This window comes from Cataglyphis hispanica, chromosome 19 (genome assembly GCF_021464435.1).
Source record: "Cataglyphis hispanica isolate Lineage 1 chromosome 19, ULB_Chis1_1.0, whole genome shotgun sequence".
In the NCBI taxonomy this organism is placed as follows: domain Eukaryota; kingdom Metazoa; phylum Arthropoda; class Insecta; order Hymenoptera; family Formicidae; genus Cataglyphis; species Cataglyphis hispanica.
In genome coordinates this window covers 456,300-467,635 of record NC_065972.1, presented here as the reverse complement: position 1 = coordinate 467,635, position 11,336 = coordinate 456,300, and the positions used below count along the sequence as shown (strand labels likewise).

The 11,336-nt window shown below is 36.5% G+C and overlaps 2 protein-coding genes across 2 annotated transcripts; both read left to right on the top strand.

Annotated features, from left to right (window-relative positions):
• The first annotated feature begins 478 nt into the window (after positions 1–478).
• On the top strand, positions 479–2,760 carry LOC126856604 (mitochondrial coenzyme A diphosphatase NUDT8). The gene is made up of 3 exons (XM_050605257.1): positions 479–665; positions 1,511–1,747; positions 1,968–2,760. The coding sequence occupies exons 1-3, from the start codon at positions 621–623 to the stop codon at positions 2,463–2,465; spliced, it is 780 nt and encodes a 259-aa protein (XP_050461214.1). The 5' UTR covers positions 479–620; the 3' UTR covers positions 2,466–2,760.
• Positions 2,761–3,089: 329 nt separating this feature from the next.
• Positions 3,090–10,802, top strand: LOC126856594 (splicing factor 3B subunit 3). Its single transcript, XM_050605240.1, is given in 13 exon segments — positions 3,090–3,191; positions 3,325–3,827; positions 4,029–4,201; positions 4,419–4,690; positions 4,692–4,913; positions 4,993–5,158; positions 5,417–5,585; positions 6,326–6,477; positions 7,146–7,301; positions 7,550–7,841; positions 7,976–8,642; positions 8,740–8,856; positions 9,129–10,802. Coding segments are annotated over 12 exon segments (3,651 nt in total). The 5' UTR covers positions 3,090–3,191; positions 3,325–3,430; the 3' UTR covers positions 9,997–10,802.
• Positions 10,803–11,336: the final 534 nt, after the last annotated feature.

Genomic DNA, 11,336 nt, shown 5'->3' with positions numbered 1-11,336 from the left:
AAATAATATGTATATGATTTAATTAACTATATATACATATAAATATACAAAACAATTTTCTAATGAACATTTAACTAGTAAAAATTAATTTTATTCGACGAGAAATACAAAAATTTAGAGTAGAGATTCAAAATCACTTACTTTAGCGAGGACTCGAATGTTGTTTACAATTAGTAGAGACTCAAACCTTGCATAGCGGGGATTCAAACGTTATTTAAGTGAAGATGCGCACCTTACTTGTTAACGGAAATTCAAACATTGCTTAGCGGAAAAATTCAAATTTTATTTAGTGAAAACTTCATATTTACACTTCAATCGTTGTATATCCTGATCAGACATTAAATAAATAAAATGTATCTTATAAAAATAGTAACAGTTAATAAAAAAATATTCTATAAATACTAAATATATAATAAGAGAAATATTATAGATATTATGTTATAAAAAAAAATTCTCTGGGTCGTGAGACATCTGTGAGTAAGTGTCCCGAATTATAACGCAACCGTCATCGTCTTGTTCTTGTATCGTCTGTCAAATGTAAAAGATTCTTATCAAGGTGTCTTCATCGAATCTGGTCGAATCTGGTCTTGGTGATTTATGTGACAATATTTCGCTGATTAATGAAGCTATCCGTGGCGTCGACGCGTCCTTTGCTACGTGCATACGTGAGTATTTGACAATCGTCCATCCGCTATTTTACAAAAGAATTTTGAAAGCCAAAGTTTTTATTCCACATAACACGCGTTGCATCAGATGCATTGCCACCTAACCAATCTAAATAATTTATCATAAGTAGGTCAAAAGTACAACTACGATCTTTACTAATGGCGCAAGAAACAAAAAGTTATTCAATGAATTTCTATATGTAATTCTCTTTGCATTATTACATATATATATATATATATATATATATATATATATATATATATATATATATAGTTAATAAAAAATTTAATATGAAATTTTTATTTAACATTTGAATTCTACAACATATGCTATAACACACAATGTTTATTTCACTAGCCTTTTCACTACTGCAATAAAAAAAATGTTTTATCGCGAATAATAGAATAAAGAAATTTTAACATTCAGAAAGTGTTCAGAATATTGAAATAAAACACTTTTTGACAAGACATTATATTTAAAATTGTATATTATATTATAGAAATTAGATATAAAATAATATTTAATTTTCTTTTTCTTTTTAATATGTGTCTTATTCAAATATACAAATTGTCTTATAATTGTAATTTTAATTTCAATGATAGATTTGAAATTACAATTTTTTTTCATTTTTCCAAATAAATATCCTAATTCCAAATAAATTTCCATAAAATTTTTTTTTTTTTATCAATGCACAAAGAACTTTCCAATTTATTGAAGAGACTAATATTAAAATTCATATAATATAATATAAGATATTATGCATATATATATATATATATATATATATATATATATATATATATATATATTAATGTAGGATTAATTATAAATATTTTGTATCAAGTCCACAGTGTCCAAGCATCATGGCGACATGATCAACTCTGCTTTAAAGGCCGAGGTGGTGTTGTCAGAGAGCAATCGTAAAACTTGTATCGAAAGATTCAGATCGATGCAGTTTCCAAAGATGCGTAACAAGGATGTTCCAGAAGCTGCCATTTTGATCCCATTATGCTCTTACAAAGGAGAACTTGGTCTCTTATATACATTACGATCCATAAAGCTCAGATCTGGTGGAGGACAGGTCAGTACATATATAATTTATTTTCAATATTTTTACAAGTAACAAAAATTGTGAAAAAACATATATATTTTTTAAATTTATGTACTTACTAATTACTAATTACTACTTACTAACTATTTACTAATAAATATATCTTTCTTATAATTAAAAGAAAATATATATTTATATCATAACATAATCACTTTACAAAATTTGAATTTCTCAAGAAAATATTTTACAGGCATCCTTCCCAGGTGGTATGCGTGACAAGAGCGATGCTGACTTGCAGGAAACTGCTCTGCGAGAGACATGGGAGGAGCTGAAGATTCCCAAGGAGAAGATAGATGTATGGACTACAGGGAATCTTATCGGCAAAACAAATGTCAATGTAATGCCTATACTGGCTTACGTTGGCGAGGTGGTGCCGGAGCAATTGGAGATCAATCATGACGAAGTGGATGAAGCATTCGTGATCAGTTTGCAAAAGTTATCCGATCCCGAGCTATGTAGTTTTACATATTTTCGTAAGGTCAATCTCACCTTGCCGAATTATTTGGGCGGTAAATACCGTGTCTGGGGATTCACCGGTGCTATTACGCATTTTGTTCTCGAATGTTTAATACCAGAGGTCTATAAAAACAAGATCCTTAATGTACAGCCACTCAGAAAAGATTTGCATAGAGAGATGACGGAAACCAAAAGGACTTTTGAACAAGATGCAACACGATCAAAACTATGAAGAAGTTTGAAATTTAGTTCTGCTCATATTGCGACGCTATAGATTTCTATGTGTGAATGAAGTTAACAATTACGATATTTTTTAAAGCGTTGCACGAAAGTTAATCTCTCATAAGAATTATATCGATTTTAATTATGTTTGTACAAAACTTGTAATACACACACACATCATATACATATATATACATATATATAGTACCTGTGATTTTAATAGATGTTAAAAACAAAAAACTGAATTAATTATAGATATCTATTTTTTAACACTAGATTGGAAATAAAATAAATATATATTTTTCTTTCTCTTCTTTTCTTCAACAAAAAATTATTTTTGGTACGTTTAAAAAAATTATAAAAATATGATATATATACAATATATTCTTTATTATATGTGATATTCTTTATGTCTTCACACATGCATTGTCTGTTATTTTCTTTTAGGGAATTTTAGAGTAATATATGGATATGATTCTGTATCTTCATGTGGATGAGCCTTTAGGTTAGTGCAAATATGACACCGACGATACTGCCAATAGAAGAGTAAAATTTTGTACGCACCGGATATGACGTTTGCCGCGAAAAGAAATGCGCTTCGTTTCCGGCGGAAAGCGTAAACTAAGATCTGTCTTCTTGTAACGGTCGTGGCGGCAGGTTCACTCGGCTGCGTCTGGTCACGACGAGAAAATCTGGAGGCATCGTCGAGCGTTGTCACGTTGAATACTCGATCGAGGTAAAAGAACATTCCTAACGTTCTTCCGCTTCGTTTACTATCATTATTTTTCGATTTAACAATTTGTTTCGATCAGAGAATATAGACGATTAGGCGGACGACATCATGTCGAATTCTTATACATGTACGAAAGTGCGTATGTATTGTTGCAGTATGGACGCTCGGCGACTCTTATCGAGAGCGTAAGCCTCCTTTAATTCCGCCGATCGATTAACGAAGAAAAAAAAGCGCCGGTCAAAATGTATCTGTACAATTTGACTTTACAACGCGCCACCGGCATCACGCATGCGGTACATGGCAATTTCTCCGGCAGCAAGATGCAGGAGATCCTTGTTTCCCGCGGCAAATCATTGGAATTGCTGCGACCGGATCCAAATACGGGAAAGGTTCACACTCTGTTGACTGTTGAAGTTTTCGGCATTATCAGATCTTTAATGGCATTTAGATTAACCGGTGCGACGAAAGATTATATCGTCGTAGGCTCGGATTCCGGGCGCATAGTAATTCTAGAGTATATTCCCGCCAAGAATATGTTCGACAAGGTACATCAGGAAACCTTTGGCAAAAGTGGTTGTAGACGCATTGTACCTGGCCAGTATCTAGCCATTGATCCAAAAGGAAGAGCAGTTATGATAGGTATTGCATATTTGTATGATTTGTTATATTTTAACATTTTCAAATAATAACTATTGTTATTGTCAATTACCATGTGATTACTTCTGTGTTTCATCTGATTAATGTTGATTACATCTTTTTATTTTTATGATGGCAATTTATTTATCGATAATAATTATGTTATGCGTGAGTTTAGTATTATATCTGTTGCTATTATTTTAGGCGCTATTGAAAAGCAGAAGCTTGTATACATTCTAAACAGAGATGCCGAGGCCCGTTTGACGATCTCTTCTCCATTGGAAGCTCATAAAAGCAACACACTTGTATATCACACAGTTGGCGTCGATGTTGGTTTCGATAATCCTATGTTTGCGTGTCTAGAAATCGATTACGAGGTAAACTTGCACTGTTGACAATTTAAAGCAATAAATATTCTTTTTGCAGCCGAATGTCATATGATTACTTTTTTATCCGTGTTTCAACTGATTAACATTGATTATATCTATTTATTATGATGACATTTATACAATTATATTTACAGTATGTTATATTATTGCGCGTGTTTGTAAAAAATATTCAACATATTCTAATAAAAACGTTAATCTTTCATAGGAAGCTGATAGCGATCCAACGGGCGATGCGGCGGTGAAAACCCAGCAAACTCTGACACTGTACGAGCTCGATCTCGGTCTAAATCACGTGGTGCGAAAGTACAGCGAGCCGCTGGAGGAGCACGCTAATTTTCTTGTATCCGTGCCGGGCGGCAACGACGGTCCGAGCGGTGTGCTAATCTGCTCCGAGAATTATCTCACCTACAAGAACCTCGGTGATCAGCACGATATTCGTTGCCCGATCCCGCGACGACGCAACGACTTAGATGATCCCGAGAGGGATGATATTCGTGTGCTCGGCTACACACAAAACGAAAAGCATGTTCTTTTTTCTGGCGCAGACGGAGCAGGGAGACATTTTCAAAATCACACTAGAGACGGACGAGGACATGGTTACCGAAATCAAGCTCAAGTATTTCGATACGGTACCCGTTGCAGCCAGTATGTGCGTTCTGAAAACGGGTTTCCTGTTTGTGGCTTCAGAATTCGGCAACCAGTTAGTATAACACAGACGCATATCATACGCGCACAATAAGAATGATGGCGAATAACGCAATTACATTAATGTTTTTCAGTTACCTGTATCAAATAGCGCATCTGGGCGACGACGATGATGAGCCCGAATTCAGTTCAGCGATGCCGCTCGAAGAAGGCGACACCTTTTTCTTCGCACCACGACCACTTCGCAATCTTGTGCTAGTTGATGAAATGGATAGTCTGTCGCCTATAATGGCTTGCCAGGTGACGTATTTATATTTTTATCAGATGATATTTTAGGCTTAGCACTTTCAAGTAGGAGAGGGATGTCATCAATGCGTCTCTTTTCTGTGGGAACAGATGTGCGAGAGCATAATTCTCTTTGTCGCCTTTGGTTTGTTATTGCAAATTGAAGTGAATCCTTAGAGAGACATGTATATATTTACACTCGGGAATTTTTTTCTTCATATATGTGTAAATGTAAATCTGTTTAAATGGAAATTATTTATCTTTAATACACAGGTGGCAGATCTGGCAAACGAGGATACACCGCAATTGTACATTGCTTGCGGTCGAGGACCGCGATCTACTCTGCGCGTGCTACGTCACGGTCTCGAGGTATCCGAGATGGCAGTGAGTGAATTACCTGGTAATCCAAATGCCGTATGGACTGTGAAAAGAAGAATCGATGGTTAGTCGAAAGATATTTCTATCAATCGTTTGCATGTTCCCACTTGAATTGCTTACTCGACGATCGGCAAGTTTTAGCTACGATCGTTTATTCTCAACACATGTTTCCCGTCTGTTTATTTCTTTCAAAAACTTGCGTATGTCATTTGCGAGGCGATGTGAATCTGTCTAGGCAGTCAGAAGTTAAATGTATCACAGACTTTTATTATCTTATTCTTCTTTTGCGAAAGAATATGTGGATGAGAAAGCTCAATAGTAGTAAATTTGAGCAAAGCTTTGGGGTAAGAACATTTATTTAATATGACTTGGAAAAAAATCGTAGTTTACTTAAAGAAAAGAAAAAAAAATGGCATCGGTTTTGTAAAACGATATTAATGAACCTGGTGGCTTGATACACTCTTATCAAACACCAGTTCTCTCTTTCAGGATGCCAGCGCGCTATTGGTTGACCCACAGAAGTCTGAATGACCGAAAGGTAAGGATCTCGGCGCGAAATTGGCACGAATAAGAGTCGATACGCTCGACAAAAAAAAAAACAAAAAGAAATAATGAATGCTCATCAACTCTTTCCGTGCCCCGTGACACGAGAACGTGCGCAGTTTCGAACGATCGAGAGAGAGGGCAAAATATTAATTACATTATTTCTTCAAAAAGACAAATTCAAATATAAAATTCAATTTGACGTTTTCGTTCGCGCATTTCCCTGTGTACTGAGAATGAGCCTTATAATTTTGATTGCAGAGGAATATGATGCATACATCATAGTGTCCTTCGTGAATGCCACGCTCGTACTCAGTATTGGCGAGACTGTCGAGGAAGTGACGGATTCGGGTTTCCTCGGTACGACACCAACCTTGAGTTGCTCAGCGTTGGGCGAGGACGCATTAGTGCAGGTAATTTGCACATTAGAATTATATATCGCATTGTATTTTAGGATTTTATTGTGAATTATGTATTCTACGAGTCTAAAGTCTTGTTTAAATCGAAGAAACGTTTTATTATATACACGCGATATTTCTGATATTGTTATATTACATATCTGACAAAAAGTAATCACATTTTTTTTATACATATAGAAAAGACGTTAAAGTCTACTTATACAAGAATGTCTAAAAGCGTATTTTGGAAATTTCTTACATATCTCATTATTTCCAATACAATAGAATATACTAAAGCCGCTTATCTACATAACATATCCAAAATTTTGTGGGCCGTAAGATTCGCTCATAGAATCGCAAAATTACTCGTGCGGTGCACTCGGTATCTCCGGCATGATCTTGATCGATTGTCTTGCCGGTCGCAAAAAGAGTGCTAAAGTAATTTTGGGCTCACATCGTTGGAACGTTCCGACTTTCGTCCGAACTTTCCTGGTATTACAGGCCCGACAATCGCATATAAATGTAAATCTTTTAATTTAGATAACAATACATGATAAGACTATAATATAACAATATAAGATTCTAATATAAAAATGATATATTTATGTAATAATTAATATATAATAATTAATTAAAAGTAAACATACGATTTAATGATTTGAAACGTTAAATATTGTTTTTAGGTGTATCCTGATGGTATACGCCATATACGAGCAGATAAGCGTGTCAATGAATGGAAGGCACCTGGTAAGAAGACCATCGTAAAATGTGCGGTTAATCAACGTCAAGTTGTGATCGCTCTCACCGGAGGAGAACTTGTCTATTTCGAAATGGATCCCGTATGTATCTGCGTATAATTTCATTCTTTTCCCGATAAGATGCACTTGTCGGGATAATCGCATTATTGTTCTCTCTGAGTCTGTTCTTTCTTAGAGATGTAAAAGATGCGAAAAGCATATCACTTGTCTCATCTTGGCATAGCCAATCTTAAGCTTATCATTTGATAGCTGAGATTGATGTAAAGTGAACATGACATTGCGAAATTGTCTATCGACATTGACTTATTTCATGTATATTGGATTTACAGACTGGACAATTGAATGAATATACAGAGAGAAAGAAGATGCCGTCGGAAGTAATGTGCATGGCCCTCGGAAATGTTGCCGTCGGCGAACAACGTTCGTGGTTTTTGGCCGTTGGCCTACAGGACAATACAGTGAGGATAATATCGTTAGATCCTTCGGACTGTCTAGCGCCGAGGAGTATGCAAGCATTACCGGCGGCTGCGGAGAGTCTATGTATCGTAGAGATGGGCGCCAAGGAGACCGACAATTCGGAGGATTCGTCGCCACAACAATCCAGTTTATATTTAAACATAGGTAAATTGCATATTTGCAAATGCGTATATGAAATGTTTATAAAATGTTTATAAAATAATCACAAATTGTATATAAAAGATATTTTAATACAAGTTACCTCTAAAGTTATAGAACTATGTTATTATTATCTCCAGGTTTGCAGAATGGCGTATTGCTCAGAACTGTGTTAGATCCGATTTCCGGCGATCTTGCGGACACGAGAACACGTTACTTGGGTTCTCGTCCCGTCAAGCTCTTTAGAATACGTATGCAGGGCAATCAAGCTGTACTGGCAATGAGCAGTCGATCGTGGCTGAGTTACTATCATCAGAATCGTTTTCATCTCACTCCCCTGTCATACGAAAGTCTCGAATTTGCATCTGGCTTTAGTTCCGAGCAGTGTCCGGAAGGTATAGTTGCCATATCGACGAACACGTTGAGGATTTTGGCACTTGAAAAACTCGGTGCCGTGTTCAATCAAGTGAGCTTTCCGTTGGAATATACACCACGGAAGTTTGCGATTCACGCCGATTCCGCACACTTGGTGGTCATCGAGACTGAGCACAATGCTTACACGGAAGAGACGAAGCAACAGAGGAGACTACAAATGGCGGAGGAGATGCAAGAGGCGGCTGGCGCCGAGGAAGCTGCCGTCGCCCGGGAATTGGCGGAGGCGTTCTTATCGGAGGAACCGAATGAGGCTGTTTTCGGTGCTCCGCGAGCGGGACCAGGCCTATGGGCCTCGCTGCTGAGAATAATGGCACCGACTACCGGCCAAACGTTCGAGGTGCATCGTTTTGAGCAAAATCTAGCTGCATTATGGTAAGTCGAAGAAAAAATAATCTATTAATTTATCGCAATATTATAGGAAAGACTTTTAACGTTAATAAATTTTTTCATTTCTTTTTTTCTTTCGTAGTCTTTGTCTCGTGAAATTTGCCAATCAAGGAGATCAACTGTTCCTCATCGTCGGAGTTGCAAAGGAGTTTCAATTAAATCCCAGGGTTAGCAACGGCGGTTTTCTTTACACATACAAGTAAGATATTTTACAATATTCGCGATACATACGTAGATATTGAACTGAAGGGAAAAAAAAGTTTTATCTTTATTTTCTCACATTCTTATATTATTAAAAAAAAGAAAGCTATTTTGATCGATTTATAACGTACGATCGAATGATGAGAGTGACAATACATCTGTATTTTTGATGATAGTCCTGCAGTGCTGATACCCAGAAATATATTGTTCAATTAACGCGATATTTCACGGGACGAGAAATAATGAAAAACAATCGCTCCATTGTTTCAGAGTAAATACAGAGTGTACTAGTATCGAGCTGCTGCATAAATCTCCGTTGGACGAGGTACCGCTGGCCATTTGTCCGTATCAGGGTAGAGTACTGGTCGGTGTGGGTAGAATGTTGCGGCTTTACGACATGGGTAAGAAGAAGTTACTGCGCAAGTGCGAGAACAAGCACATACCTAACGCCGTGGTCTCGATCAACGCCATCGGTCAACGGATTTACGTCAGCGATGTACAAGAGTCCGTATACGCCGTGAGGTACAAACGCCAGGAAAATCAATTGATCGTTTTCGCGGATGACACACATCCCAGGTGGATCACAACTACATGTGTGTTAGATTACGATACTGTTGCCACCGCCGATAAATACGGGAACATAGCTGTGATACGGTTGGCGACCGGCATTAACGACGACGTGGACGAAGATCCTACGGGGAACAAGGCTCTGTGGGACCGAGGATTACTGAACGGCGCCAGCCAGAAAGCGGACACGGTGGCGTGCTTTCACGTAGGCGAGACGGTAATGTCGCTACAAAAGGCGACCCTTATACCCGGTGGTTCTGAGAGCTTGGTTTACACGACTCTTAGCGGAACGGTGGGCGTCCTCGTGCCCTTCACCAGTCACGAGGATCACGATTTCTTTCAACATCTGGAGATGCATATGCGATCCGAACACCCACCTTTATGCGGTAGGGATCACCTGTCCTTCCGGTCATACTATTATCCAGTGAAGAATGTCATCGATGGGGATCTCTGCGAGCAATTCAATTCGATTGAACCCGTTAAGCAGAAAAGCATCTCTGGTGATCTCGAGAGAACACCGTCCGAGGTATCGAAGAAACTGGAGGACATACGTACGCGATACGCGTTCTAAATGTTCATCCTTGAGTATCGTGTCTTTCGATATATTGTTTTTCAATGTTTTTCAAATTCGGCGTCCCATAAAAGGTAGATCTTGAGAAATTTGTTGTACATTTATTATAATCTCTATTTTTTACACATAACATTTAACTAGTATTCTCTTCCCACTTTCGAAATTTTTCGACGATCATAATCGACCGTGCAAACCAAGTTCTATTATATGACATAATCTGTACAAAAATCGATATTTTCTACATGTGTGATAACTTTATTATACATTAAAATTCTTGATTCATTTTTTAATATATATTCATTAATATCCAGGAAATGTATATTCAATTTCCTTTAGGTAAACAATTATCACATGGAAAAAAAGTAAAGATATTTTAATAGCCATTAGGAGGCAAATTAAAATAATCCGCCTAAGTGCAAGTTTTGTATTTCTGTAACAAATAGCGAACTGCTATGAAAAAGTTGATTTATAAATGTGTAAAAGTAACGAATTTCACATTGTTACGAATAGAAAATATTTAATTTTATTTGTATCAGTGTAGATATACACATAACGCGCAATATATTTCATTACTACTACTAACAACTACTACATACCGCATATATAAACTAATGTATTGCTATTCAAATAGTATTATATGATGGTAATTAATTTTTCTCAGCTTATTGCTGTTTTGCAAACTTGCATGTTGGATCATCAAGTTTATATAATATTATTAATTCATCATTCGCCCCAATAATGATTTGTTTATATCTACATACTCACACACAACACGATCTTTGAATATATTTATTAAAGGAGGAGTACTCTCTGTGTATGTATTTCTCTCTCTCTCTCTCTCTCTCTTTCTCTCTGTTTTAGAGACTGAGTTCTTTATATAATATATAATTTAATTCCATGGAAACTGGTGTGTAATATAATCGAAAAATATAAGATTGTCTTAGTGTTCTGTAGTGGAATATTGAAATACTTTTAATCCTTTTTCTACTTAAAAATTACACATTTAATTAAAAATATGTAAATATTAAATTTGTGATGAAATACACGAATAAAGAATTCAATAATGAGATTTTGTGCGAATTGACGATGATGAAATCGAAATCATATATTTTTGTCAAGCATATAGCAATAGTAGGGAAAATATCTTGATCGTTTTCGGGAAGACATTTTCATTAAAGGAATATTACTCGCTATTTAAGGGATATTACAGAATATACTAAATTAGAACAGCGGAGCGACGGCTCTATCTATGTTATAAGCCGATGGCGTAACTAGGTGAGCATGCATCCTTGCAAATGTATTCAGCACTTAGCCCCTCCCCACAACACGATATCTGCATG

Coding starts and splice junctions, on each gene's coding strand:
- LOC126856604 (XM_050605257.1), top strand. CDS start 621: ATGAAGCTATCCGTGGCGTCGACGCGTCCTTTGCTACGTGCATAC. Junction 666..1,510: donor GTCCTTTGCTACGTGCATAC/GTGAGTATTTGA, acceptor TTTTGTATCAAG/TCCACAGTGTCCAAGCATCA. Junction 1,748..1,967: donor TCAGATCTGGTGGAGGACAG/GTCAGTACATAT, acceptor AATATTTTACAG/GCATCCTTCCCAGGTGGTAT.